The following is a 25212-nucleotide window of genomic DNA, read 5'->3' as shown; positions in this document are numbered from 1 at the left end:
GTGGCCAGGGGGGAACACTACTACACTGTTGGTGGGAGTGCAAACTCGTTCAACCACTATGGAAAGCAGTATGGCAGTTCCTCAAAAGACTAAACATAGAACTCCCCTATGACCCAGCAATTCCACTACTTGGCATTTACCCAATCATCCAGAAACAAGTACATACTAAATAATCCACTAGCACAACAATGTTCATTGTAGCACTATTTACCATAGCAAAGATATGGAACCAACCTAGATGTCCCCCAGTTGATGAGTGGATCAACAAGTTGTGGTATTTGTACACAATGGAATTCTATGCTGCTGTCAGAAAAAATGACATCGCCCCATTTGTTAGGAAATGGAAAGACTTAGAAAAAATCATATTAAGTGAAGTAAGCCAGACTCAAAGGAACTTGGGCTCAATGGTTTCCCTCATTTGTCCTAATCAGTAGAAACCTTGGGCTCTCCTAGCAGAGATTTGCAATAGAGCAAAACCTTGATACAAAAGGCCATATAGTATGACGCTAAATGAAAAGATCTCTAGGATATAGAAACATAAGCCATATAATGAATGATTGCTGCCCTTAAGGTACTATGTTATCTCTCATCTCTTTTGCTGTCCCTTGGGTATCTCATATTGTTACAGTATCTCACTTTGTTACCTGATATATCGGACATATTTGTATTTGGTTTTTTGAAATTGGATAGGAAAGGGGGGAAAACAAGATGAGGGGTGGGGGTGGGGGCACGGAAATGGGGACCAAGACATGTGAAAGGGTATCAATGTATGTGAATTAATGCACCTTCTATCTGGCAAATATCATGTAACCCTTCTATTAATTCAATAAAAATATATGAAAAAACTAGCACTTTTTGTTTTACTGGTTTTATAAAGGAAATTTATTTTATTTTGCTAGTCCTGGGCTTGGGCTAAGGGCCTGAGCACTATCTGGGCTTTCTCAAGGCTAGAGCTCTACCACTTGAGCCTCAGCACCACTTCTGGCTTTTTTCTATGTATATGGTGCCAAGGAATCAAACCCAAGCCTTCGTGCATGCTAGCCAACCACTCTACCACTAGGCCAAACTCTTGGCCCTAGGAAATTTATTTTTAACTCTCAGACTGCAATATTATAACTTAAAAATGAATGCATGCAAAGCAGAGAATATACAGATGATGTACTACTGTATAATTTGTATTTGCTTGAAACCCTTTCATAAAGGGCATCTAAATTGAAAGGGAGGAAGTAAAACTCTTCCTGTGTGCAGATGTCATGATAATATATAGAGAAAGTCCTAAAGATTCCACAAAAATACTCTTAGAACTAATACAGTAACATACTAAACAAATATTATAAAGTTACCAAGTTTCTATATACCATAAGCAAATTATCTGAAAAAGAAAGCAGGAGGGCAATTTCATTTACACTAGCTATAATATTTTTTAACTTTTTAGATTCAATCAATGTGGAAAAAGTCCTCTGCAATGAAAGCTATAAAATACTGATGAGAGAAACTAAAAAGAATACAAATTAATGGGAAGATATCCCATGTTCATGTACTATAGCTATCAACTATAATTCAAATGTCCATAGTACCCAAAACAATCTATAGATTCACTGTAATCCCTGTCAAAATATAAATGGTGTTTGTGATAGGAGTAAAAGCAATGTTATAATTTGTATGGAGTCGCTAGAGACCGATAGCCAGTAGCCAAAACAATCTAGAGGTACTATCTTATCTGACTTTTAGAACATAATAACCCAGATAGCACAATACAGTCATAGAAACAAATATAGAGACAAATTAAATATCTGCAATTGGCAAAAGCCCCAACCAACACATTTCTCAAAGACATACAAATGGTCAACAGGTGTATGAAAAAAATATCTCAGCATCACTAATAATCAGGAAAAAACAAATCAAAGTCACAATAGAGTATCACATCATATCCCATACCACAAAAAAAAGAGGAAAGAAGGAAGGAAGGAGGGAAAAAAAGAAGGAAGGAAGAGAAGGAAAAAGAAAGGAAGAAATAATGAGTTACCTCATACTTGTTAGAATAGCTATTATCAAAAAGACAAAAACACTTTCATTCATTCCTCCTTTTCACTTCGCAAACCAATTTCAACTTTTACACATGTGTATAAAGAATTCTGAAAATATTCACCCTCCTTCCCAGCTTCACTGGCCCTCCTGTCTATCACTCATACTCATACCCCAACTCAACTTGTTTTACATTTCTTTCAAGTGTATATTACTTGCTCAAAGGGTTTCCACTGTACTATTCAAACATGTGTATACTGTACTTTAACTGTATTGACCTCTTTTCTTACTTTTACTTCCCAACCCCATGTACTTCCTACTGTAATTCAACAGCTTTCTGCCATCTCCATTCACATATGCAGTATATACAGTATTGTTCACTTGCTAACATTTTCTTTTCCTCTTCATTCCAACAGCTCCACCATAATTACAAACGTCTCAATATATCTGATGATGATTCTAAGTGTTTTTACGTACATTTTTTATGTCTAGCTTCCACATACCAAATTTCCTTCTGAATTTGGCTCACTTCACTTAATATGATGATCTCGTTTCATTTATCTGCAAATGACATACATTTATTCTTCTTTGTAGCTAATACTCCATTGTGTATATTTACAGCATTTTTGATCCATTCATCATAACGCATCAGGGCTGTTTCCATAATTTAGTCATTGTAAATAGTGCTTCAGTGAACACAATATGCAAGTGCCTATATTTTACATGCCTTATACTGGAATATAACCCACTGATGGTAACAATGGACCATACAATCATCCTACTTTTAGCTTTTTGGGAAAACCCAATACTGATTCCCATAATAGCTGCATCCTCACCATCATTTCATTTGTGTTCTTGATGATGGCTGTTGAGCTTGAAATCTTATTGTCACTTATTTGCATTTATATTACAGCCAGAGATATTGGGCATTTCTTCATGTACTTATTGGCCATATATACTTCTTGTATATTTCTTTCAAGTGTTGTCTGTTCAGTTCATTTGCCTATTTATTGATTGAATTGTTGATACTTTAGGAGTCTACTCCTTGAACTCCTTGTATATTCTAATTATTAGTCCACTGTCAGATCTATATCTGGCAGTGATTTTCTCCCATTCTTTAGGCTCTCGTTAACCTACTTTTTTCTTTGCTGTACTTTGCTCTTAATTTGATGCAATTTCCCTTGTCCTTGCTTTTCTTTTTTTGTGGGTCACTGGGCTTGAACTGTGGGCACTGTCCCTGAGCTCTTCAGCTTGAAGTTTACAGAAGAAGAATGTAATTACAAATTACATATGTATTACATGCATGCATGCCATCTATACATACATATATGCCCTATGTAATATGTACATAAATGCTTACACATATACATAAATATGTATATAAATGCTTACAAGTGTGCATATAAACATGTATACACTTATACATTTGTGTACATAAATGTTTACATGTATGCATATGCATGAAATGTGTGATATACAGATGCATGTGTGATATGCACATGTATGCAATATGTGTATATGCATATATTTATGCATTATGTATGTGAATGTATACATGTATTGTTTTGTAATTATATATATGATGTGTGCATAGTATGTATCATTATGTTATGTGTTACATATTATGTGTTATATAATGCATGTTACATATAATGTAACAGAAACCTTAAAAAAAAAAGTGTCCTTTGCCTCTGATTCTCTTGTATAATCTCCAGAAAGAATGTTAGTGGTGGGAAGGGTGGAGTAGGCCACTTGGAACATGAGATATCCTTGGTCAATGAAACTATATTTGGCTTGGCTCACCTTAGTTCCAATCTTTTTTATTATATGAAAGCAAGTATATCTTGTCTTTTTTGAGATTCTGTATTCCCAACTGAAACTAATCCTAATGCAAGGATCTCTCCCTCCTGTCCTCTTCTCCTCTGTTTCCCTCACCCAATACTGGGAATTAAACCTAAGGGCCTTGAACTTAATAGTTAAGCACTTTAACACTTGAGCCACAGACCTAATCCTCTTGGTCAAGTCCCTACAGTTTTCTGTTTTCTAAAAAAAAATGACCAAAGTGCTAGAGACTGAACCCAGGGTATCCACCTGTTTGAGCTACACATGTAATCCCCCAACACCGTTTTTTTCTTCTAACACATTTACCATGTCTGACATCTGCTTATAAGGCAAGATTTCATTCTATACCACATTATCTTTCTGCTCAGAGCTTTCTATTTGAAAAATTACTGAAAGTAATAATCTGATGCCAAGGATAATGGTAACTTCTTCTAGAAAAGATTTCTGTTTATCACTGTTAGGCTCAAGGGTATCACCAATTAGAGATCACCTTTATTCAAGTAAAGACCTGCATAATGGGAGTTCTAACTCCACCAATTCTGTGTATCATGGACACTCCAGTGAAGTAAGCTGATGTTATTATCTTGTCTTAAAGGCTGCCACTGAATTTCTATTACCTATAGAATGAAGACCTGGGGCTTGAGCTCAGGGCCTGAGCACTGTCCCTAAGTTTCTTTGGCTCAAAGGCTAGCACTCTCCCACTTAAGCAAAAGTATTACTTGCGGCTTTTTCTGGGTATGTGGTACTGAGGAATTGAACCAGGGCTTCGTGCATGCTAGGCAAGCACTCTACTACTAGACCATACTCCCGCTCCAAAGTCCAGACACTTTAGTATAAAATACAAGGCCATCCATGCCCCAACACCTGCCCCAAAATCCAGCATTATCACACCACTGTGCAGTCTGTTTTAAATCTGCCAAACAGTTCTGTAACCTGGTGGGTTACTTCAGATTTCTGGATCATACTGTTCTTTATGTCTAGAATATCCTCATCTCACCTATCACCCACTTGGCTCACACACAACCACATTTTTCAGAGACTCAACTATTTCCTTTTTCTTTAAAAAAAACCCTTTTCTCCCCATTCCAATTTTACAGGTAGATATACCATTACACTCCCACCTCTACCTTTTCTATCCCCTGTTAGACTGTTCTCTTGGTGATGATGACATTTTGTTATAATTATTTGTTTACTTGATGTATTCCTATTAGAATATAAATTCCTTAAAGTTAGGAGCTGTGCCAAATTTATTCTTATAATTCAATAAAGTGGGGTATATAACTGCATAATAAATATTGGCTGAATAAAGGATTATTTTAAATAATTACTTGAAAGTAGGTTGCTCTCTTAAATAAGTTGATCTTCTGGGACTATCACTTTTATTCTGAGATTATCTAAGAGAAACATTTAAGTTCATTTCAATCATTGAATCAACTTGTAAAATTACAGGGCTTGAATCAAAAATGGAAAGTTGCATAAATAATGCTTCCCCATTTTTTTCTTAAGAAACCATATATTTGCTTCTAATACTTAGGGTAAATGATAAGTACTTTACAATTCAGGCTAATTATATCATATGTAGGACACACATCACTATGCCTTATGGGTATGGCTTTTAAATAACACAAGATTAGAGTTGTCAGTCCATTTAATAAGGAAAGTAGCACAATAAGACCTTTAAAGAATCAATTATGAATCAACCAAGTTTTACTGCTTGAGAGAGAATAAATGGCACTCTTCCAGGCAATGTTTTATATTATTCTCTAGAAAACAAAGTAAGAAGGGGAAATGTAAACTTTTATATTCATTCATACTACAAAAACACTATTGGGAGTTTTAAAGATTCTCATTTAGGGAATAAGTCACATGGATGCCCAATAGAGGATCACTCCAGCAGAGAAAACGACCCAGCAAAGGCTGACAGTTCAAAAGGGAGCTTGTGTTGGAGCTTTCATAAACAGCAGGGGAACCAGTGGCCAGTGTGCTCAGTGAGTGCAGAAAATAGTAATTAGAAACAATCAATTGGGTTTGATCAGAGCAGTAATTTAGGGGAGGGAAGTAGCTGGGTCAGGCATGTAGGGCAATGCTTCTCTGGTTGAATAGGTAGGCTCCATGATCCTTTTCTATAATTGTTCGTACTCTTCCTATAAGATCCTCAAATTAAATTTACAGAAAATATAATCTATGTACATAGCAAATTTCAAATAACCAACGAAGTTACTGAATGAACAATTGAATATCTTTTAAGATGCTACTCATTGAGAAGATGAGGTATTTAACTATATTTCTAGGGAGCCATACAAATCTAAACTAAAACCTAATGAAGGAAATTTCACTTCCACTACTCATCATAACATTATGCAGGAATTTTCTGATGCTTCTAGATCTGTACCTTGTACCTTACACGTATATTGTGTTTCATTTAGAATCGTTAAATACCTCATCTTCTCAATGAGTAGCATCTTACAAGATATTCAATTGTACACAAATCTCAGCCTTATAGTTATCTATACACAAATAGAAAAGCTTTTCACAGAATAAATGTGATAAAACGGTAAAATCACATTGCAACTTCAAATACCATTTATTAGTTTATGTTTTCTTGCAGTAAAACATATTAAATACAAAATAAACTACTTTAACTGTTTTTAAAAATATGGCTGTGTATATCACTAGCCATAAAAGAAATGCAAATCAAAACAACTTTGAGATTCCACTTCATCTCATTTAGAGATGGCCAACATTGTGAATTTGAATAGCAACAGATGTTGGTGTGGATGTAGGGGAAAAGGAATCCTATTGCACTGCTGGTGGGAATGTAAACTATTACAACTACTCTGGACAGCAGTCTCAGGGTTTCTCAAAACACTAAGCATAGTGGTGGAAATGTAAACTCGTACAGCCACTCTGGAATGCAGTTTGGAGGTTTCTCAAAAAATAAAAATAGACCTTCCCTACAATCCAGCCATACCACTCCTAGGCATCTACCCTGAGCATCATAACCTAGGATATAATAAGGACACCATGTTCATTGCTGCACTATTCACAATAACTAAGTGATAGAAACAACCCAGATGCCCCACTACAGAGGAATGGATACAAAAAATGTGGTACAGGCGTGCTGCTGGGAGTTGTTTGGAGGTTGGAGCTCGCGGCTGGAAATTCAGTGGCGGAGTGGTCATGTCGCATAAACAAATTTACTATTCAGATAAATACGACGACGAGGAGTTCGAATACCGGCATGTCATGTTACCCAAGGACATAGCCAAACTTGTCCCTGAAACCCATTTGATGTCTGAATCTGAATGGAGGAATCTCGGCATTCAGCAGAGTCAAGGATGGGTTCATTATATGATCCATGAACCAGAACCTCACATCTTGCTGTTCCAGAGACCACTACCCAGCAAGCCAAAGAAATGAAGCTGGAGAACCGTTCTCAACCTCAAGCTTTACATAGCTGTCCTTCCTAACATCTTTCTCGTAGCATGGTTCTATTGCTTTCTTATTTCTCACTTTGATATTTAAAGGATGTTTGATACACTGTTTGAATGTGCTGAAAACTGCTTTGCTTCTTGAGTAGAGCCACCACCACAGCCTTGCCAGAAGAGTACTTTGTGGGCTGCAAGCTCAACTGAGTGGGATCTCAGAAGTCATGGTTGTGCTCTGAATACACAGAGCACAGGCAGAGGGAGGAAGCATCTTAAGAATCAGACCGTGGCTATACCGGGATTGTGTAAACCTGCTATTTTATTTTTTCCTCCTAGGTACTGTTATGTATGTTGACTTGTGGATTTCTCTCTCAATGTATTGGAAACTTTCCATTTTATTCAGGGAATCTGTTCTATGTTTCAAGACTTGATTAAAGAGGAAGTTTTTTATAATCTAAAAAAATGTGGTACATATATACAATGGAATTCTAATAGCCAAAAGACAAAATAATGGCATTCGCTGGGAAGTAGGTGAAACTGGAGTAGATCACATTGAGTGAGATAAGTCAAGACCAAAAGAACAAAAGGCGCATGGCCTCCTTGATATGTGGATATTAGATCCAAACAGTACAAGAGTGATAACTCAATATTTGAGTACCCAAGGCCATTGACACAGTCTTAGAGATATAACTACATAGACACAAAAATTCATGATGGGATATATACTCTATAGACATCATGTTATACAAATATGTATCTATGACATACAAATTCTCAGCTCAATTTTAATTATGTTCTAAATTTTATGTGCCATTGATTGCATATAGAGATTCCCTTCTTGAAAACTTGTTTGTAAAACAAGTTGAAATATAATGTAAAAAATCAGTGTTAGGGACCGGGAGTTTGGCCAAATGGTAGAATGCTTGCCTAGCATGCATGAAGACCCGGGTTCAATTCCTTAGTACCACATACACAGAAAAGCTGGAAGTGGTGCTGTGGCTCAAGTGTGCTAGCCTTGAGAAAGCTCAGTGACAATACCCAAGCCCTGAATTCAAGCCCCAGGACTGGTCAAAAAACAAAAAACAAAACAAAAAAACAGCTCTCTTGCCAAGTGGGGTGGTTCAAGGGGTAGGGCGGTAGCCTTGAACTAAAGAGGGACAACACCCAGGGGTAGGGCAGTAGCATTGAGCTCAAGCCCCCTGACCCCCGCCAAAAAAAAAAAAAACCCTCTCTTTTACCCATTCCCTTGGCCACTACCATTCTACTTTGTTTCTAACTAATGCTACTATTTTAAATACTTCATGGTAAGTGCGTTAACAAATAATTTTTAATCTAAAATATTTATAGTTACTGAACGAGATTTTTTTTGTTTATTTTGTTTGGGAACTTATTGCTCATAGTTTGGCCTAAAGCCTGTCAATAAAATAGAGCAGATGTGTTTTATATGTGGCAATATTTCAAAGCCCTTGTTAATGATCCACTCCTGAATAAAGAAACTGTCATCATATTAAAGGATCCAATTAGATGTTCAGGTATTTAACTTTGAAGTCATAACTTTAAAAAAAATTTTGGTACTGGTCCTAGGGCTTAAATTCAGGGTCAGGGCACTGTCCCTGAGCTTTCTTTGCTCAAGGCTAACTCTCTACCACTGAAACCACAGTTTCTGGTCTTTTTTTGTTGTTAACTGGAAATATAAATCTTACAAACCTTCTTGCCTGAGCTGACTTTGAACCTCAGTCCCCAGATCTTAGCTGAGTAGCTAGGATTATAGATAGGATTATAGATGTGAGCTACCAGCGCCTGGCTGAAGTTATGCATTTTTATTTTTATTTGAATATTAAGCAAAACAATAATATGCTAGAAAAGTTAGAAAAGAATAACAACATTCTCTCCAGTATTTATTAGTGTGTGTAGCTTTTATTGTCTAACACAGTCAACTATGCTTGAATTTTAGTTTAGTCATCTTTGCAACGTTGAGCATATCATTTAATTTCCCTACTAGTATTCTAATGTACACTTTAAAAATGGAGATACTATCTATACCTTGCTTGCCTACTGTAGCATATAGAGTAATGTCTGAAAAAAGTTCTGAACTATTACACTCTAGGAATATATATTATGAAAGAATTTTGGCCTTCCCAAACTTGTCTTCATTTTTCCATAACTTACTTCTGAGAATCTTATGATATCCAACTGGGCACCACTGGTTCACATCCATAATCTTGCCATTCAAGAGGCTGAGTCAGAAGATTGTGGTTTGAAGGTATTCTAGCTAAAAAAACAATCCAAAAGATTCCATCTTAAAAATAACCAGCAAAAAAAAAAATCAAATGGTAGAATGCCAGGGAGGCAAGAGAGCCAAGAGAACACCAGGTGCTTAGTTCAAACTCTAGTACCAACCCCTCCCCCAAATGAATGTTCTCTTATCCTCAGTTCCATTTTTATAAGATTACACATTTCAACAAAAAGTTTAAAGATTGCCGGGTGTGGTGTCTCATGCTTGTAATTCTAGCTACTCAGGAGGCTGAGATCTGAGGATCGTGGTTCAAAGCCAGCCCCAGGCACCAAGGTCCATGAGACTCTTATCTCCAATTAATCATTAGAAAATGGGAAGTGGAGATCCTTTCATTTAGCTTCATCCTAATTGTCCTTATGTATCTAGGCTTTGCACTATTGTAATCCTCTGCTAGGAGAGTCCTAGGTGTGTACTAATTATTACAAATGAGGGAAACCATTGAGCCTTGAAATAAGAGCTTTATATTGCATGATTGTTGTTCTTAATGTACTATATTATTTCTCTTCTCTTTTGTTGCCCTTTGGTTAATCTCATATTGTTACAGTATCTGACTTTGATACCTGGCATATTGTATAAATGTTTATTTGAAATAGGAAAGGGGGGGAAACAAGATGATTGGGAAGGGTGGGGGAGGGAAATGGGGACATGAGAAAGGGTATTAATGTGTGAGAAGTAATGCACCTATTATCTGGTGAATATAACTGTAACCCCTCTATACATTACAATAATAATAATAAAGAAAATGGGAAGTGGGGCTGTGGCTCAAGGGGGAGGGCAATAGCTTTGAGTTAAGGAGCTCAGGGATAAAGCACAGGCCCAAAGCTCAAGCCCCACAACCAAAAAAAAAAAATTCAAAGATTAAAAAAATGCTAACTTTTTTTTTCTGAAACTGGGATAGGAATGAGGGAGTAAGGGATACCAGACATAAACTAGAGAAGAATTTCACTCCCTTCTCATACACTCCCTTAACATCCCACTTAGCCACCCACTGGAGATTCAGTTTAAGAGAGGACTGAGGGACAAAGAATTTCGAGACTGATTTGTAATTTCACATAAATCACACCAGGTAAAAGTGCTTTGACTCAGTGGTTTCTGCAACAAGCTAGAAAATCAGATCTGTGCATTCTGTGCATGCACCTGACATTTGTGTTCTACAAGTTCGCTCTGTTTCTTTTTCCATCTACTAATAAGACTGCTGAAACTACATTACTTCCCAGGGCTTAAGCAACAAAACAAGAAAGAAAAGTAGGACTCACAGATAGCTATAAATAATGTGAAAGTGTAACAAAGAATAGTTTTTATGAGAACCAATGTCAAGTCCAAAAAGTTAAAAATTTCAACATAGATAAAAAGCATTATTTTACCCCTCTATACATTAAAATAAAGAATAAAAAGCATTATTTTTTTACCTAAGAATGAAAAAGATAGTGTGGGGGCCGGGAGTTTAGCCTACTGGTAGAATGTTTGCCTAGCATTCACATACCGGGGTTCAATTCCTCGGTACCATATACATAGAAAAAAGCTGGGAGTGGTGCTGAGCAAGTTGATTGAACCACATATGAGTTTTACATTTTTATATATTGCCAAGCTGCCTTTCAAAGATGCCACGGTAATTTCTCTCACTTTGTGTGTGTTCATTCGCTCCTATCAATAGCCTGTGTTTTGCCAACTTTTATCTGATTGGTAATTTCAATCTGTATGTGTGTCTGGGGATTGAACCCAGAGATCTCATGTATACTACACAAGTGTTCCTACTAAGCTACATTCTAAGTTCTAATGTTATTCATTTTCATTTAATCTTCTTTCTTATCTCTCAAGATGGTCACTAGTTCTCTGAGTTCTTTTGAAGTCTCTAGCGCCTCCATTGGTGTATTTGTACTTGCCCCCCTATGACCTCAGTTTCATATCTTTGGTTACTTCATGTTTTGCCACCAGGTATCTCCCATTCCTATTTCTTTCATTATTTAATTCACAATTGCTACAGAAATGGATAAAGGGCTGGGAGCATGGCCTACTGGTAGAGTGCCTGCTTAGCATGCATGAAGCCCTAGGTTTGATTCCTCCATACCACATACACAGAAAAACCCAGAAGTGGTGCTATGGCTCAAGTGATAGAGTGCTAGCCTGGAGAAAAACCAAGGACAATGCTCAGACGCTAAGTTCAAGCAACATGACTGGCAAAAAATTGGACAAATTAACATTTTTCTCTTTTTCACAATCTAAGAAACCTCTGATGGTTCCTACTGTCTACATTATCAGGCTCAAATCCTAAATCAGGCATTCAATATTCTCTGGTGTCTACTGCTCTAATGTGTAGACTACTTTGGAGACTCCTGCACATTTATAGAGTTCTGCTTTGAATTTCTGCTTTCATGGTTGTTTCCCCACTTCTGCCTGGGCATTTTCTTTCCCGTTCAAACTCAATTATCTTTCAAGATCCCCTTGGTGACTAGCTTATGCTCGGTAAGCCTGGCCCACAATACTCTTCCCACTGTTACGCTCATAGTTACACAATTAACACTTATTAACTTAACAGTTTTTTTTTCTGTCTCCTCAATTAAGCTATACATTTCAGAGGACAGACATACACACACACATCTTTTATCTCTCTTCTTTTTCACATACTCATACACACAGGCACACATGTACCCAACAACTCATATTCTGAGGTGCCTAAAATCATCTATTGATTGAAACAAAGCCTAAATATTAGGGCCTGGGTGCTGTCCCGAAGCTTTTCTGCTCAAGGCTAGTGCTCTACCACTTTGAGCCACAATGCCACTTCAGCTTTTAATTAATTAGAGATAAGTGGTGGTTAATTGGAGAGAAGTCTCATGAACTTTCCTGCCTGGCTTTGAACTATGATCCTCAGAACTCAGCTTCTTGAGTATGTAGGATTACAGACATTAAGCCACCAGTGCCAAATAACATGTATTTTTTTTAATAAGAAAGAAAAATCTAGCTATGTACCAAGGAAAATACTCATAAGCTTTCCCAAAAGAAAGCTTTATATTAAGCTACGAATACTTTATATTAATCTACTAATCTAAAGCAGATGCCAAAGGTAGCTAGATGCTGAGCTCTGGAGAAATCCTTAAGTGCTGCAAGAAAGAAAAAGTAAAAACTTTCAGGCAAGGAAAAGAGACTTTATATAAAACACCAGCCCACATTGGAGGTAATATCTCAGAAATGCTTCTCACTTGACTGTCACTACACTGTTTTTCCTTTATCAAGGAAATGCTTTGACATCCTTGGGACATACCAAAACCAAAGCACTCCGATCATCTATTCACTTCTTTGCCTAAAGTCTAACCTCCCAGTTGTGAGAGTAAAGCGAGTGTAGAGTGAACTGTATTAAATAGGCAATTACACTCAGATTATTTTTTTACCTTCAGTGAAACTGAAGTTAAAATACCACAGAATCCATTTTCAATGTTTATCTTAGAAATTAAACTAGTTATCTATGTGAATTTTTTTTCTTTTCTCTTTCCTTCCTTCCTCCCCCCGCCCCCGTTACAGGTCTCACTATGTATCCCAGACAGTTCTTGGACTCAAAATTATCCTATCTTGTGGCCTTATGAGTGTTGGGATTAGTTTTCCACCAGTGCCGCTAAAAGTGCAAAACTGTCTTTTCAGAAGTATACACCTGTTTAAGAAAACATTTGGAAGGACACATATAGAAGTGCACGTTTCTAATTTTGATCCTTGGATCAGATCCTTCAATTCCACCACATTATCACAGTTTACTTTCCTTAGAGGCAATGTGGTAATGAAGTGAAAGCAAAAGGACTCAGCTCTAGGTTTGACTTGTGAAGACTAGACTGGACCTTGCACAAATTACTTCACGAGGGGATCAATTAGATTTAAAGTCCATTGTACAAAGTAAAGGTCTCCCAATTCTCTTCTGAAGTTGTGGGAATCTAAAGGCAAGAATTTGCGAAGCACGAAACCAGGCGCTCACTCTTCAGGGTTGAAACGGACCTGACAGCACTAAGTTCTTTTACACAGAAGCGTTCTGCTCCCACAGCAATCCCCCAAAGTGCCCAACCCTAATTGCCGTCCCTTGACTTTAGTAAAGCGAGATGACGCTACTACAATACCCAGCATACCTCACTCCCACCCGGGCCCACCTTCGTCCCGCCCCCTGGCGCTCCCGGTCTCCTGGCAGGCCGGTACTTGGTAGTCTCAGCTCTTGGCTACAGCGGAGAGGAGGCGCCAAGACACTCTGGGAATCAGCTTTGGCCAAGTTTGAGACCACAAATAACAAGTGACCACTGACCCACTACAATCTGTCCTGCTCCAAGTCGAAATCTCTCCTTCAGGCCCAGCAACGCTCACCACAACTAGCTCCCCCACCCTCGCCCTCACGCAGTATTGGACATGCCCCGGAAGTGAGTGCGGTCACCCAACGGACCGCAGTAGCATCGTCCAGCCACTCAGAATCCGACTACAGCCCGGGGGCGGGACCAGAGGCGTGGCCTAGGGCGTATGCGCGGGGGCGGATCGGAGTGGCGTGGAGCCTGGGGCGGGGCTCAGGGTGCGGGGCCGCGCGTCTGGGTGGTGGCGGGGACGCGCCGGCGAGGAGTGGAGGCTCCGGCTGCGGCTGCCGGCGGGGGGGCGGGGGGAAAGGAAGCACCGGGAAGGGGGGGGCAGGGCGAGCGGAGGGCCGAGTTCCTGAGGCGGCGGCGGCGGCTTCTCGGACGGCGGAGGTGGAGGGCGGGGAAGGAGGATGGAGCAAGCTGGGGGTTGGGGTTGGCGCTAGCCGCCGCGGCTCGCCTGGCGCCGTGGGAGAACGGCGGCTGCTCCGGGAAGTTGTGGTGTCGGGAGCCGGGCCGGGGCTGCCGCAGCCGCCGCCCGGGGCGGTGGGGAGGAGGCCGGCGCGGCGGAGGCTGGCGGGGGTCGGGAGGGAGGGCGGGCCGCGAGCAGCGAGCTGGGGAAGACGGAGCAGGCTCTGCGGAGGGCGGGTGGGCGGCGGGGGGGCCGGCGGCCGCAGGCGGGGAGACGCGGGAGGATGGAGCAAGTGGAGATCCTGAGGAAATTCATCCAGAGGGTCCAGGCCATGAAGAGTCCGGACCACAATGGGGAGGACAACTTCGCCCGAGACTTCATGGTGAGTCTCCCGCCCCGGGCTGTCGCCGCGCTCGTCGGCCCGGGAGCTCCCCCCTCACTCCCCGAGGCGAGTGCTGCCAGCGCTTTGTGTGCGGCGCTGAGGAGTGGGGCGGAGGGGCGCGTCCGGACCCGAGGGCCCGGCGCTGCTGGAGCCGGCTTGGAGGGGAGATCACCTCCTTTCTGATCCCTCCTCCGGGCTCGTGCGGCCTTCTTCCCCATCCCACCCCCGATGGGTGTCCGCCCGGGACGCCGAGGTAGCGGCTGTGGGGCCGAGTCTGCACCCCGCAGCTCCGCCCGCGACCACCTATTGTTTCTCAGGCCGGGAGTCCTGGAGGGAATGGAGTGCCGGTGGCGCGGGGCCTGGGGGGCTCGCGCCTGTTCCACGCCTGCCACCCGGCCTGCCCCTCCCAGGAGGGGCGAGGCGGGGTGTCTGCTTGTGGCTGGCCGTAGGATCCGGGAAAGGGGGGGTGGTATCGGCATTGGTATTGGTGAGGTCCTTGCGCTCGACCACGCTGGCCCCCGAGTGGGCCAGGTAGCACTTCACGCCGTCTCGGAGCTCGCAGTTATTTTGTCCAACGCTTCAGTGGGGGGGGGGGGGGAAGGGATTGTGTCGGTGTAGGCTCGCGGTGTACCTGGTTGCGATTTATCCCAGTCTGGCTGCTTCTCTCCTTAGACTCGTGTTTTGAGGGGGCCTGTGGGAGGTTCAACGTGACTTGAGGTGGAGGGGGTCATTGTGGATGGGGGGGGGGTTTCCTGTTGGAAGCTTACTTCAGACTCCCCGGGGGATATTGCCGAAGGCGGAGGGGATGTGACTATCACTTCCTATCCGGGGTGGGGGTGGGGAACCCGGGAACAATAGTCCTGGTGGGGCGGTGGCAACGATTTAGGCTGTGAAGCCCTGAACTGGGAGATAACCTTCCCGTCCCCCCCTCTTTTTGCCCTCCCCCTTTTCCGCCCACTGCTCTTGTGGACGGGCTTGAGGGGAGGGGTGTGGAGGGTTAAAAGTCTTGCCTGTAAAATTAGTCTAGATTCATCACTGAGAGAGGCAGTCAGTTCCGAAAGCGTGGGACCAGAAGCCGACTTCCTACATTATCCCCCTCCCGCCCTTTTTATTTTTCTGCTGGACAATGTTCTCTCTAGGGTTGTTTCCCGGCCTCGGAGGCGGTGGTTGCGGCTCTGCTCCTACGGATATTGCGCAAGACTGGGGCGTTGGAAACCCTGGAGGTCTGGGGACTGGAAAAGGAAGTGTAGGATTTGGGGAAGTGGTTGGTCCTTAGCCTTGGCCAGAGTTGGAAATGGCAAAGGACAACATTAGCTCCGGGACAAGGTACATCTCCTGGAGTAATCACTTAACTCTGAATTTGGGTTATGAAAAGGCTACACACATAATGTCTTTAAAGAAAAAAAGCAGCGCCAAATAATGAGTAGTTTTTCAGATTGAAGCAATTTTCAAGGTACAGGTGAACGGACTTTAATACTGAAAATTCCTTTACTCATTTTAAAGGAATTTTGTTTAAAGCTAAAATCGTTAACTTGACAAATAGACGTTTGATTTTAAACAGTATTGTAATCGTATTGTTTAGCATGTCCACCTCCTGGACTAATGGTAGAAGATAGGAGTATGGTTCAGTATATGTTGTGAAAGCAAAATTGTCCTTCATAGTTTTAAATTTTTCTCCTGGTATTACGTTTTTGAAATTTTATTTTCTGACCTGGAACGAATGAAGAACACTTTCCTGCTGCTGGGAATTTTTTTATAGGTAGTATCTTTTTATGGTAGTGTCTTTTGAATGATGTCATTTACAGTAATTGAATATAGGCTCTCCCCTTTATTTACTACACTATCAAAAATAGAAGAAAATATTTTGATTATTTAGGGTGCTTAACAGTAGTAGTTTTTCAGGCTTTTGGGGTTATGGAAGAAGAGGTGTTCGGTACCTGGTTCCTTCTTGTTTGCAGGCTCGTCTTGATATTCCTGGGCATATTCCATTAAGTGAAAGAGCATTGTATGTTAATGCAGGCCATCAGGACAGGTGCCCAACCTCTGAACTCCTGTACTGAGAAAGCAGCCTTAGGGTTCATGCTTGGGGAATGAATCAGGAATTCCGACTGGAGATTTCATTTTTCAAGAACTAAATGCATTTCCTTTTCCTTCCATAATAAGTAGATATAGCTAGGTGATTCTATGCTGGAGATTTGATGACTAAAGCTATTCTTTTATAGTGCTTGCTTTTTTTATTTCCTGGCTTGATTAGCAATAGCTATAATTAAGTCTGCCTGTAGTTGGTGCTGCTCCTGCCCTCCCCCCCCAAAAGCTGAATAGGCTTTATGTCCTCTGTCATGGAAAGAGAATAGAACATTAGCTGATAGATTCTAATTCTGTTATTAAATTTTTATGTGGATTAAAAATCTTAACATTGTAAGATTGAGCCTTTAGAAGTAATCTAGCAGTTACAACCCTGTTCTCTTGTGAAGCAATGTTACTTCAGATTTGGAAATTACAGAGTAGTGGTTATTAACAATAATAGTCATTAATACTTACACTTGGTAAATTGGAATGGGATTCAAGCTGGTCTGATTCTAATCACAGTACTATTTCCATTATTCTTTCCGGATGTCCTGTTGTCCTATCCCCTAAGGCCTCACTCCACTGATTATAATAATTCTTTGTGATCATAACTATACATACCTTTTTATATTATGTTCTTTAAACTTACATTTTTAATAAGTACTTTCATTTAGTACAACTGCTTTTTTGTAAAGTAATTTTAACTAATTGTGAAATACAACCAGATAACTGTGTTATAGTTTAGCCATTTCTTTACAGTTGATTGTTTTAGTCCATTCTATTTCCTGCTCTTGACACTACTATGATTAACATTCATGAATAAATTGTTTTTATTATTGCCATATATCTCTAGAAATGTAGTAGGTAAAAGTAGTGGGTAATTATAATTTTTTGAAAAGATGTTTTGTTATATAGCTACCAGTAATGCATGAGAATTCATATTATAATTACCCTGATCTTTATTTAATGGTTGAAAAGTCTTACTATATTTTAATTTCTAGATTGCTATCGGGGATAGAAAAATTTCCACCTGTCATTAACTGTATTCCAATGAGTTGTCTGTCTTGGGCCGTTTTGCTTGCATTCTTTTTTTTTTTTTCTAGTCCTGAGGCTTGAACTCAGGGCCTGGCCACTGTCCTTGGATATGTTTTTCTCAAAGCTAGCACTTTGCCACTTGAGCTACAGCACCACTTCTGGCCTTTTCTGAATACGTGCCACCGAGGAATTGAATCCAGGGCTTCATGCATGCCCAGTGAGCACTCTACCACTAGGCTATGCTCCTGGCCCCTGTGCTTGCATTCTTTAAAGAAAACAAAGGTAGTAAGATTTTTATAAATGATGACATTCAGATTATTGTTTGCCTGTTGAAAACATGGATAGTTTTGCAAATAAACAGATTGGCAAGGAAACTAATATGTGACAGATGTAGAGAATCTTTCCTATCTCAGCTTTTAGTCCTTAGGAAATGGCAAGGTGTCAGGACAAGTCTTTGATTAGGTACTTGCTTCTAATATATAAGGTACGTATACTATATACCTATTGGATAGTTTCATATTTTAGAAAATTGAGCATAATGGCAATATCAAATACTGAATTTGGAGGCTGCTGAAACATAAGAACTTGGGAGAACTAGATTTTACTCTAAAGAGAGATCTCTAAAGTGGTCTGGCAGAAAGATGTTCCTGGAGGGTCTGGAAGTGTGGCTTAGTGGTAGAGTGCTTGTCTAGCATGCACAAAGCCCTGGGTTCCATTCCTTGGTACGACATATACAGAAAAGGCCAGAAGTGGTGTGGCTCAAGTGGTAGAGTTCTAGCCTTGAGAAAGCTCCAGGACTGGCCAAAAAAAATACCTTCCTAGACTATTTATTGAGGTCCATTGAGCCAATCCAAGGTAAAGGATAAAGATACTGCAATAGATACAAGGGTTTGGGATTGTGAAGGTTCTTATATAGTGTTTAGATCTTTCTGTAAATTCATAATTGTGATTCCCTTCATTTCTATACTATAACTCTTAGTCATAGGGAACATGAGGAGGTATTGGCCCACTGTCACTGCAATGTACCCTCCACCCTGTCTTCCCCATCTTGCTCTTTGAGAACTCATAACCCCTCTCTCAGTTTGAGGCCAGCTGAGCTACACAGCAGCAAGACCCTATTGTAAAGGGCAGGAGGAAAAGAAGAAGAAAGAAGTCTCAGTAACTCACCATATGTGAATGGCAGATGAGTATAAGAGTATAATTGATATTTCCAGCTTATATATTATTACTCAAGCTATAAGGTACCATTTGGAAAATAAACAAGAGGAGAAGTGAAACAAGATTGTGAAAGAGTTTCAGGTTAGAAGAGTATGTGTAGTGGGCCTGGAATTTGGCCTAGTGGTTAAAGTGCTTGCCTAGCATGCACAAAGACCCGGGTTCGATTCCTTGGTACCACATATATAGAAAAAGCCGGAAGTGGTGCTGAGGCTCAAGTGGTAGAGCTCTAGCCTTGAGAAAGTCCAAGGACAGTGCTCAGGCCCTGAGCTCAAGCCCAGGACTGGCAAAAAAAAAAGAAGAGTATGTGTAGTGTTGCACTTGATAAAACTGAGGTTGCTGGCAGAAGAGAGTTACAAGATATGAGCATCATCATACAAGCATGTAGGTGGCAGTTGAAAACATCTATGTGACTAAGGTTCTAACAGGCATATGAGGTGATCCGCTATAGGTTGAATAGCATTAGTAATTTAAAAAAAAAAAAAAACACACACCACTGAGAAGGAAATGGTAATGATTGTTCCTGGGAAGGTATAGTCAAAGAGGAAGAAGTGGAACCAGGTCCAGAAAGGTTCAAGAAAAGAATTGTTACTAGTCAAATAATAAGGCTGGGAGGACTGGTAATGTGAGATTGAGAAAGCATCAATTCCATTTGGCAACCAGGAGTACTTTGGTGACTAGACAAAGCAGTTTGGAATTAGGTAGAGTATAGGGGAAAATCTAGCTTTCTGTTGCTTGAGTAGAAAATAAATGAAATGTAATAATAATTTCCTTCCATTTATTTTAACATTGTGAAAGAAAATAATAGAAGCTGAGAGAAGATACTGCTTATAAGAGAGATGCTCTCTGCCTTTTTAGAAAAATAGATTTTTTTCTGTATATTTCATTTTGTAAAATGATTGTGACTATAATTTTAAAGATATTGGGAGCCTTAAAAGTTTTAAAATATTAGAAAACAAAAAGGGAGATAGAATTGAAAACTGCCATGTAAGATTTTGTGTTGTACATTCTAGTAAGTATTGTGGCTTATGGACTTTTAAAAAAGTTACTGATTTTATTTGAGTTATAATTATCTTCTATAGAGTTCATTCAGAGTATACATTTCAGAAGTTCTTACTATAACCAGAGTTGTGTAGTCATCACCACAATCAATTTGAGAACATTTCATCACCCAAAAGAGAAACCCTATATGCATTAGCAGTTACTTCTTTCTCCAGCCACATGCAATCAATAACCCATCATGTCTGTAGATTCACCTAGTCTGGCCATTGCTATATAAGTAGAATTATAGCATGAGGTGCTTTGTGACTGACTCCACTTAACATGTTTTCAAGCTTCATTTACATTGTTCTGTGGCTTCAGAGAACTTCATTCCTTTTTAGAACTAAATTACATCTTTTCTATTTTAGTTTTGTGAGTTGTTTTCTAATTTTTGGTCAGTATGAATAATGTTTGTGTGACCATTGCTGTACAAGTTTTTATGTATTTTCGTTCTCTTAAGTGCACATAAAGCAGTGAAATTGCTGGGATGTATAATTACACTTGTGTTTACCATATTAAAGAGTTGCCAGGCTGTTACAAGAAGCTTGTGCATGTTTACATCCCCAGCAGCAGTATCTGTGCATTACAGTTTCTCTATGTCCTCACTAGAATTTGTTCTTGTCTGTCTTGTTTTTTTTTTTATCCTTGTGGATAATGAAGTGCTGTCTTCTTGGATTAGCTTGTGTGATTTTTGTTAATCTAACTTGTCAAAGCTAATGACAGGCAATATTGTTAATTCTCACCCCCCACTTCCTTGCCTGGGGCTTGGACTCAGCATCTGAGCACTTTCCTTGGGCTTTCCTCAAGGCTAGTGTTCTGCCACTTGAGTCACAGTCCCACTTCTAGCTTTTTATATATATGTGGGACTGAGGAACTGTACCCAGGGCTTCTTGCATGCTAAGCAAGCACCATACCACCAGGCCACACTCCTGGCCTACCTTAATGCTTTCTTAGTGCTACTGGTTTGGTTAGGATTTTTTGGTCTGTCCTTTTATGAGTATTTAGCCAGATTTTTTTTTTTTTTTTTTGGTTGGTTGTGGAACTTGAACTTGGCCTGGTGCTATCCTTGAGTTCTTCAGCTCAAGGCTACCACCACCCTACCCCTAGGCCTGGGTGTTATCTCTGATCTCCTCAACTCAAGGCTAGTGCCATACCCCTGGAGCCACAGCCCCACTTCTGGTTTTCTAGAGGTTACAGATAAGAGTCTCACTGTCTTTAGTGCCTGGGCTGGCTTTGAACCTCTATCATCAGATCTCAGTCTCCTCAGTAGCTAGGATTACAGGCATGAGCCACCATGTATTAGACAGATGTATTTCTATTTTAACTTCAGAAGAGGAAATGAACTTTTAAGTAACTCTCCAGATGTAGCTCATTGAAACAGTACACTAAAACTTTATATATTAATTTTCTGGAATTTTAAAAATATTACCTTTTTTCTTCAACATTTACTTTAGAAAAAACCTTATAAAAGGAGAACAACGAAAGCTAAACATTAACATTTAGAAAGATTTCCATTTTTTGTTCATGTACTAAACATGTTAAATTCCTAAGCATTTGAATTTCTGTCTTCCTCAGACTAAAAGTCTCTAAGGCTAAGAGACTGGGACTTAATTATATCTGCCGCTTAATATAGTACCTGGCATTTAGTGGTCGTTGATGTACATTGCTTGGGCAGAGGTTGTAGGCAAGCTTAATGCTGAAAGAATCATCAGGTGAATTTCTCAAGTAATCTTAAGAGCTTATTTTCTCAACCAATATGAAAACTATTTGTCCCCATTCCTATACTCAGATTTGCTTATACACTGCAGTATATTTTCAGTACCTACTGAAAAAGCTAGGCCGAATTTAAACTTTTTAAATAAATACGATTTTAGCAATTGCAGTTTCCTTTACATTTGAACAATAATACTCTACTGTTTGTATACTGCTTAGTGTGTGTAGGAATTCAGGTTCTAACTTAAAGTAACATCTACTGACTATAACTCATAAATCACATACTTTAAAGACTTTATCTTAGAATATTAGTTTTTATTGAGTGTCCACTTTTTAAACTTCTAATTTGGATGTAATTAATAAAATCTTAATTATGTCACTGTTATCTCTTAAGTAGTAAAATTTGTGTTTGAAGTGTGGTTGACAAGAAATAACTGTTCTCTTTTTGCCTGTAGTTTCTTTTGTCACTTAATCCATTCCAAATACCATACTCAGATTTCCTAAAATGCCACTTTTGGTATCTGTAAGCTAATAGAAACCATACTAGTGAAATCAGTTGTGTGTTTAGTATCTGTCTTGCTACATAGTTGTAAGGGTTCATATGTAGATTAAAAAATATTGTGACTCGTTTTGCTATCTAAATTATTGGAAATTTTAAATACCTATGCCAACTCTTTTTCTCTTTTTTTATTTTTTTTGCCAGTCCTGGGGCTTACACTCAGGACCTGAGAGCACTGTCCTTGGGCATTCCTCAAGGCTAGCACTGTACCACTTGAGTCACAGTACCACTTCTGGCTTTTTCTGTGTATGTGGTATGTGGGTCTGCATGCACGCTAGGCAAGCACTTTACCACTAGGCCACATTCCTGGTCCTCTAAGCCAACTTTTAAATATTGGATTCAAGTTTTACTTCAAAGTATGTGTCTGTGTCTCTTCCCAAATTGGGTTTCTTGTTTTCCCCTTGTACCTGTCCCCAATTTTATAGATCTGCCTCTGGGTTGAAAGGCCTTTAAGATATTTGGAGTACTAGATTTGGATTTAAGAAAGGGTTCTACTGCTGAGCTATACTACTGGGCCTGATTTTTTTCTTAGATCATAGGACTTGAACTCTGGGCCAATGTTCTGTCTTTGGCAGTGAGGTGGTTCTCTTGGAGGCAACATATGGATGGGTCTTGTTTCTTAATCCAGTCTGCTGCTCTGTGTCTTTTGATTTGATTGTTCAGCGCATTCACATTTAGGGAAATTATGGGTTCCTGAGCTCTTCAGCTCAAGGCCAGCACTCTATCACTTTGAGCCATGGTGCCATTTCCCATTTTCAGGTAGTTAATTGGAGATAAGAGTCTCACAGACTGTAATTCCTAGGCTGGCTTTGAATCACAATCCTCAGATCTCAACCTCCTGCATAGCTAAGATTACAGGTATGAGCCACCATTTCCCACCTCAGGCCTGATTTTTTTTTTTTTTCTGGTTACTTTCCAGCAACCACTTATTGGGACCTTGATCTGTCTGTTTCTGGACTTGCATTATTGTTGGAATGACAGCTGTCCCCACTGTGATGGAGTCTTTTTTTTTTTTATTGTAATTAGTAAAAGGGTTACATGATATTTGCCAGATAGAGGGTGCATTAATTCACATACATTGATACCCTTTCACATGTCTTGGTACCCATTTCCCTCCCCCCCCCCGCCATGTGATGGAGTCTTGTAGATTATTCCCACCCCGGCTTGGCCTGGAGTTGTAGTCCTCCCAACCTCAACCTACCATGTTTCTTAGGTTGACAAAGCCCATGCCACTGCATCAAGTGCTCTGTAGAAATCAAGAACCTATCTGAAAAGGTAAACTGGTATCAAACTCTTGTTGTCAGCCTCTCAGGTAGCTAGTATTGTAGATGCAAGCTACCAGCTCCTGGCTTCCTCTTTTCCTTTTTGAAATAAGTTATTCCTTATCCTTGAGTTTACACACTGAATGAAGTCTTGAGTACCTGTGTTTGTACAATTGGACATAACTTTTCCCCTTCTTGGAAACCTTTCCTTTTATTTGGTAAGCTAGTCCTTAGAACATTAGAAATTTAAATATTTAGAATGACTTCACTATGTTCACATAAAATACTAAAACACCATGTAATTCTTGCTTTTTGGAAAAAGTATTTTAGTTCAGTTTATCTTAAATTAGATGTTACCCATCATAAATTGGGATTTTTCATGCCATATGGAGAAAAAAAAAGCCTTTCTTTAAATTTGACTTAAAAACAGTAAAATCAAGTGCTATACTATATAATCGTCCAAAATCATTAGTGTCTTCCAAAGAGAAGCTTAATTTTTTTAACCATCATTTTATATTCATATGCTAAAGTTTTCAATTTCAAGCACAAACTATTATCTCCCTGAAATCACACAAAAACCCATGATGGAATTTGTAAAATATTCTTTCTGTGATTGTTTGTGGTTGCCTTCCAAAAATTTTCCCTAGAATGTGGTATATGGACCATGGATTTCTCGAGGCTTTGAGATGTATGCTAATATCTTTACTTCCTGTGGTAACCTTTTCAGGCATAATTTGCATTAACAAACTGTTTGAAATCAAGGGACACAGGATGAACAGTGGTACTCATTAGATACTATGTTGAAATGAACTATATGATTTGTGAGGTGTCAGAATGAAATTTCTTGGATAAGGAATTGATGCAAATAAATATATTGGGGAAATCCTTCTTTATTTTGTTTTTGATCTTCCTCTTTAATCTCTTTTATTCATATATATATTCAGATGCAGCTTTTTATTCATCTTACATCTATTCTACATTTCTTCAATCTTGTTACACTAAAATCCTTGCTAAAACCTAAAAAAATTTTTTTGGAAAATATTGTCAGTATTGTGTATTGTATTATATGTATATATATTACTATGCACATATATATATATACTATATAAGAATACTAGTAAATGATTTAGAGACTCTGTTTCCTGTTCATAAATCAAGAATTCTTCATTTGTAAAAAGGAATCAGAATAGTAATAGCATACATTAGGGAAATGGTGTAGTTTAGACCTTAATTAGAAATGAACAGGATTAAAGAACATTAAGTGCAATAAAAGACCCTACTAATAGCTAGCCCTCTCCCAAGGTTTCAGTCTATTGTTGTCCATATAGTTTCTGTGTTTGATATCTAATTTTGGAGACACTGGTTTACCCTGAAATGTTATTTTTGTAGATCTAAGATGATCTGTTAACTTTGTATTGCTTTGTGTTTTACTTGTTAGACCTTAATGCCAGATTCTAAACTTACTAGATACTGAAACTGAAATCTAGCAAGTGGGTCTTATATAGAATTGTCCCAAAGCTTGCTTCATTTCATAGGATTTTGTTTTCTCGTAAACTCAGTCCATTTGAATGTCCTGGACAGTGGTCATGTGGTCTGGAAGAGACAACATTTGCAACAGA

General features: G+C 39.4%; 1 protein-coding gene and 1 pseudogene across 1 annotated transcript in view; both read left to right on the top strand.

Annotated features, from left to right (window-relative positions):
* The first annotated feature begins 7014 nt into the window (after positions 1–7014).
* Positions 7015–7626, top strand: LOC150063233 (cyclin-dependent kinases regulatory subunit 1 pseudogene; annotated as a pseudogene).
* Positions 7627–14368: 6742 nt separating this feature from the next.
* Ptpn12 (protein tyrosine phosphatase non-receptor type 12) overlaps positions 14369–25212 on the top strand; it is a 60997-nt gene continuing 50153 nt past the window's right edge. Inside the window, exon 1 of the mRNA XM_090332915.1 lies at positions 14369–14701. Coding sequence (XP_090189041.1) covers positions 14603–14701 — 99 coding nt within the window. The 5' untranslated portion in view covers positions 14369–14602. The remainder of the gene's footprint in view (positions 14702–25212) is intronic.

This window comes from Megascapheus bottae, chromosome 5 (genome assembly GCF_031878675.1).
Source record: "Megascapheus bottae isolate mThoBot1 chromosome 5, mThoBot2.hap1, whole genome shotgun sequence".
In the NCBI taxonomy this organism is placed as follows: Eukaryota; Metazoa; Chordata; class Mammalia; order Rodentia; family Geomyidae; genus Megascapheus; species Megascapheus bottae.
Note: the sequence above shows the minus strand (reverse complement) of the source record. Positions and strands in the feature narration are given on the sequence as shown.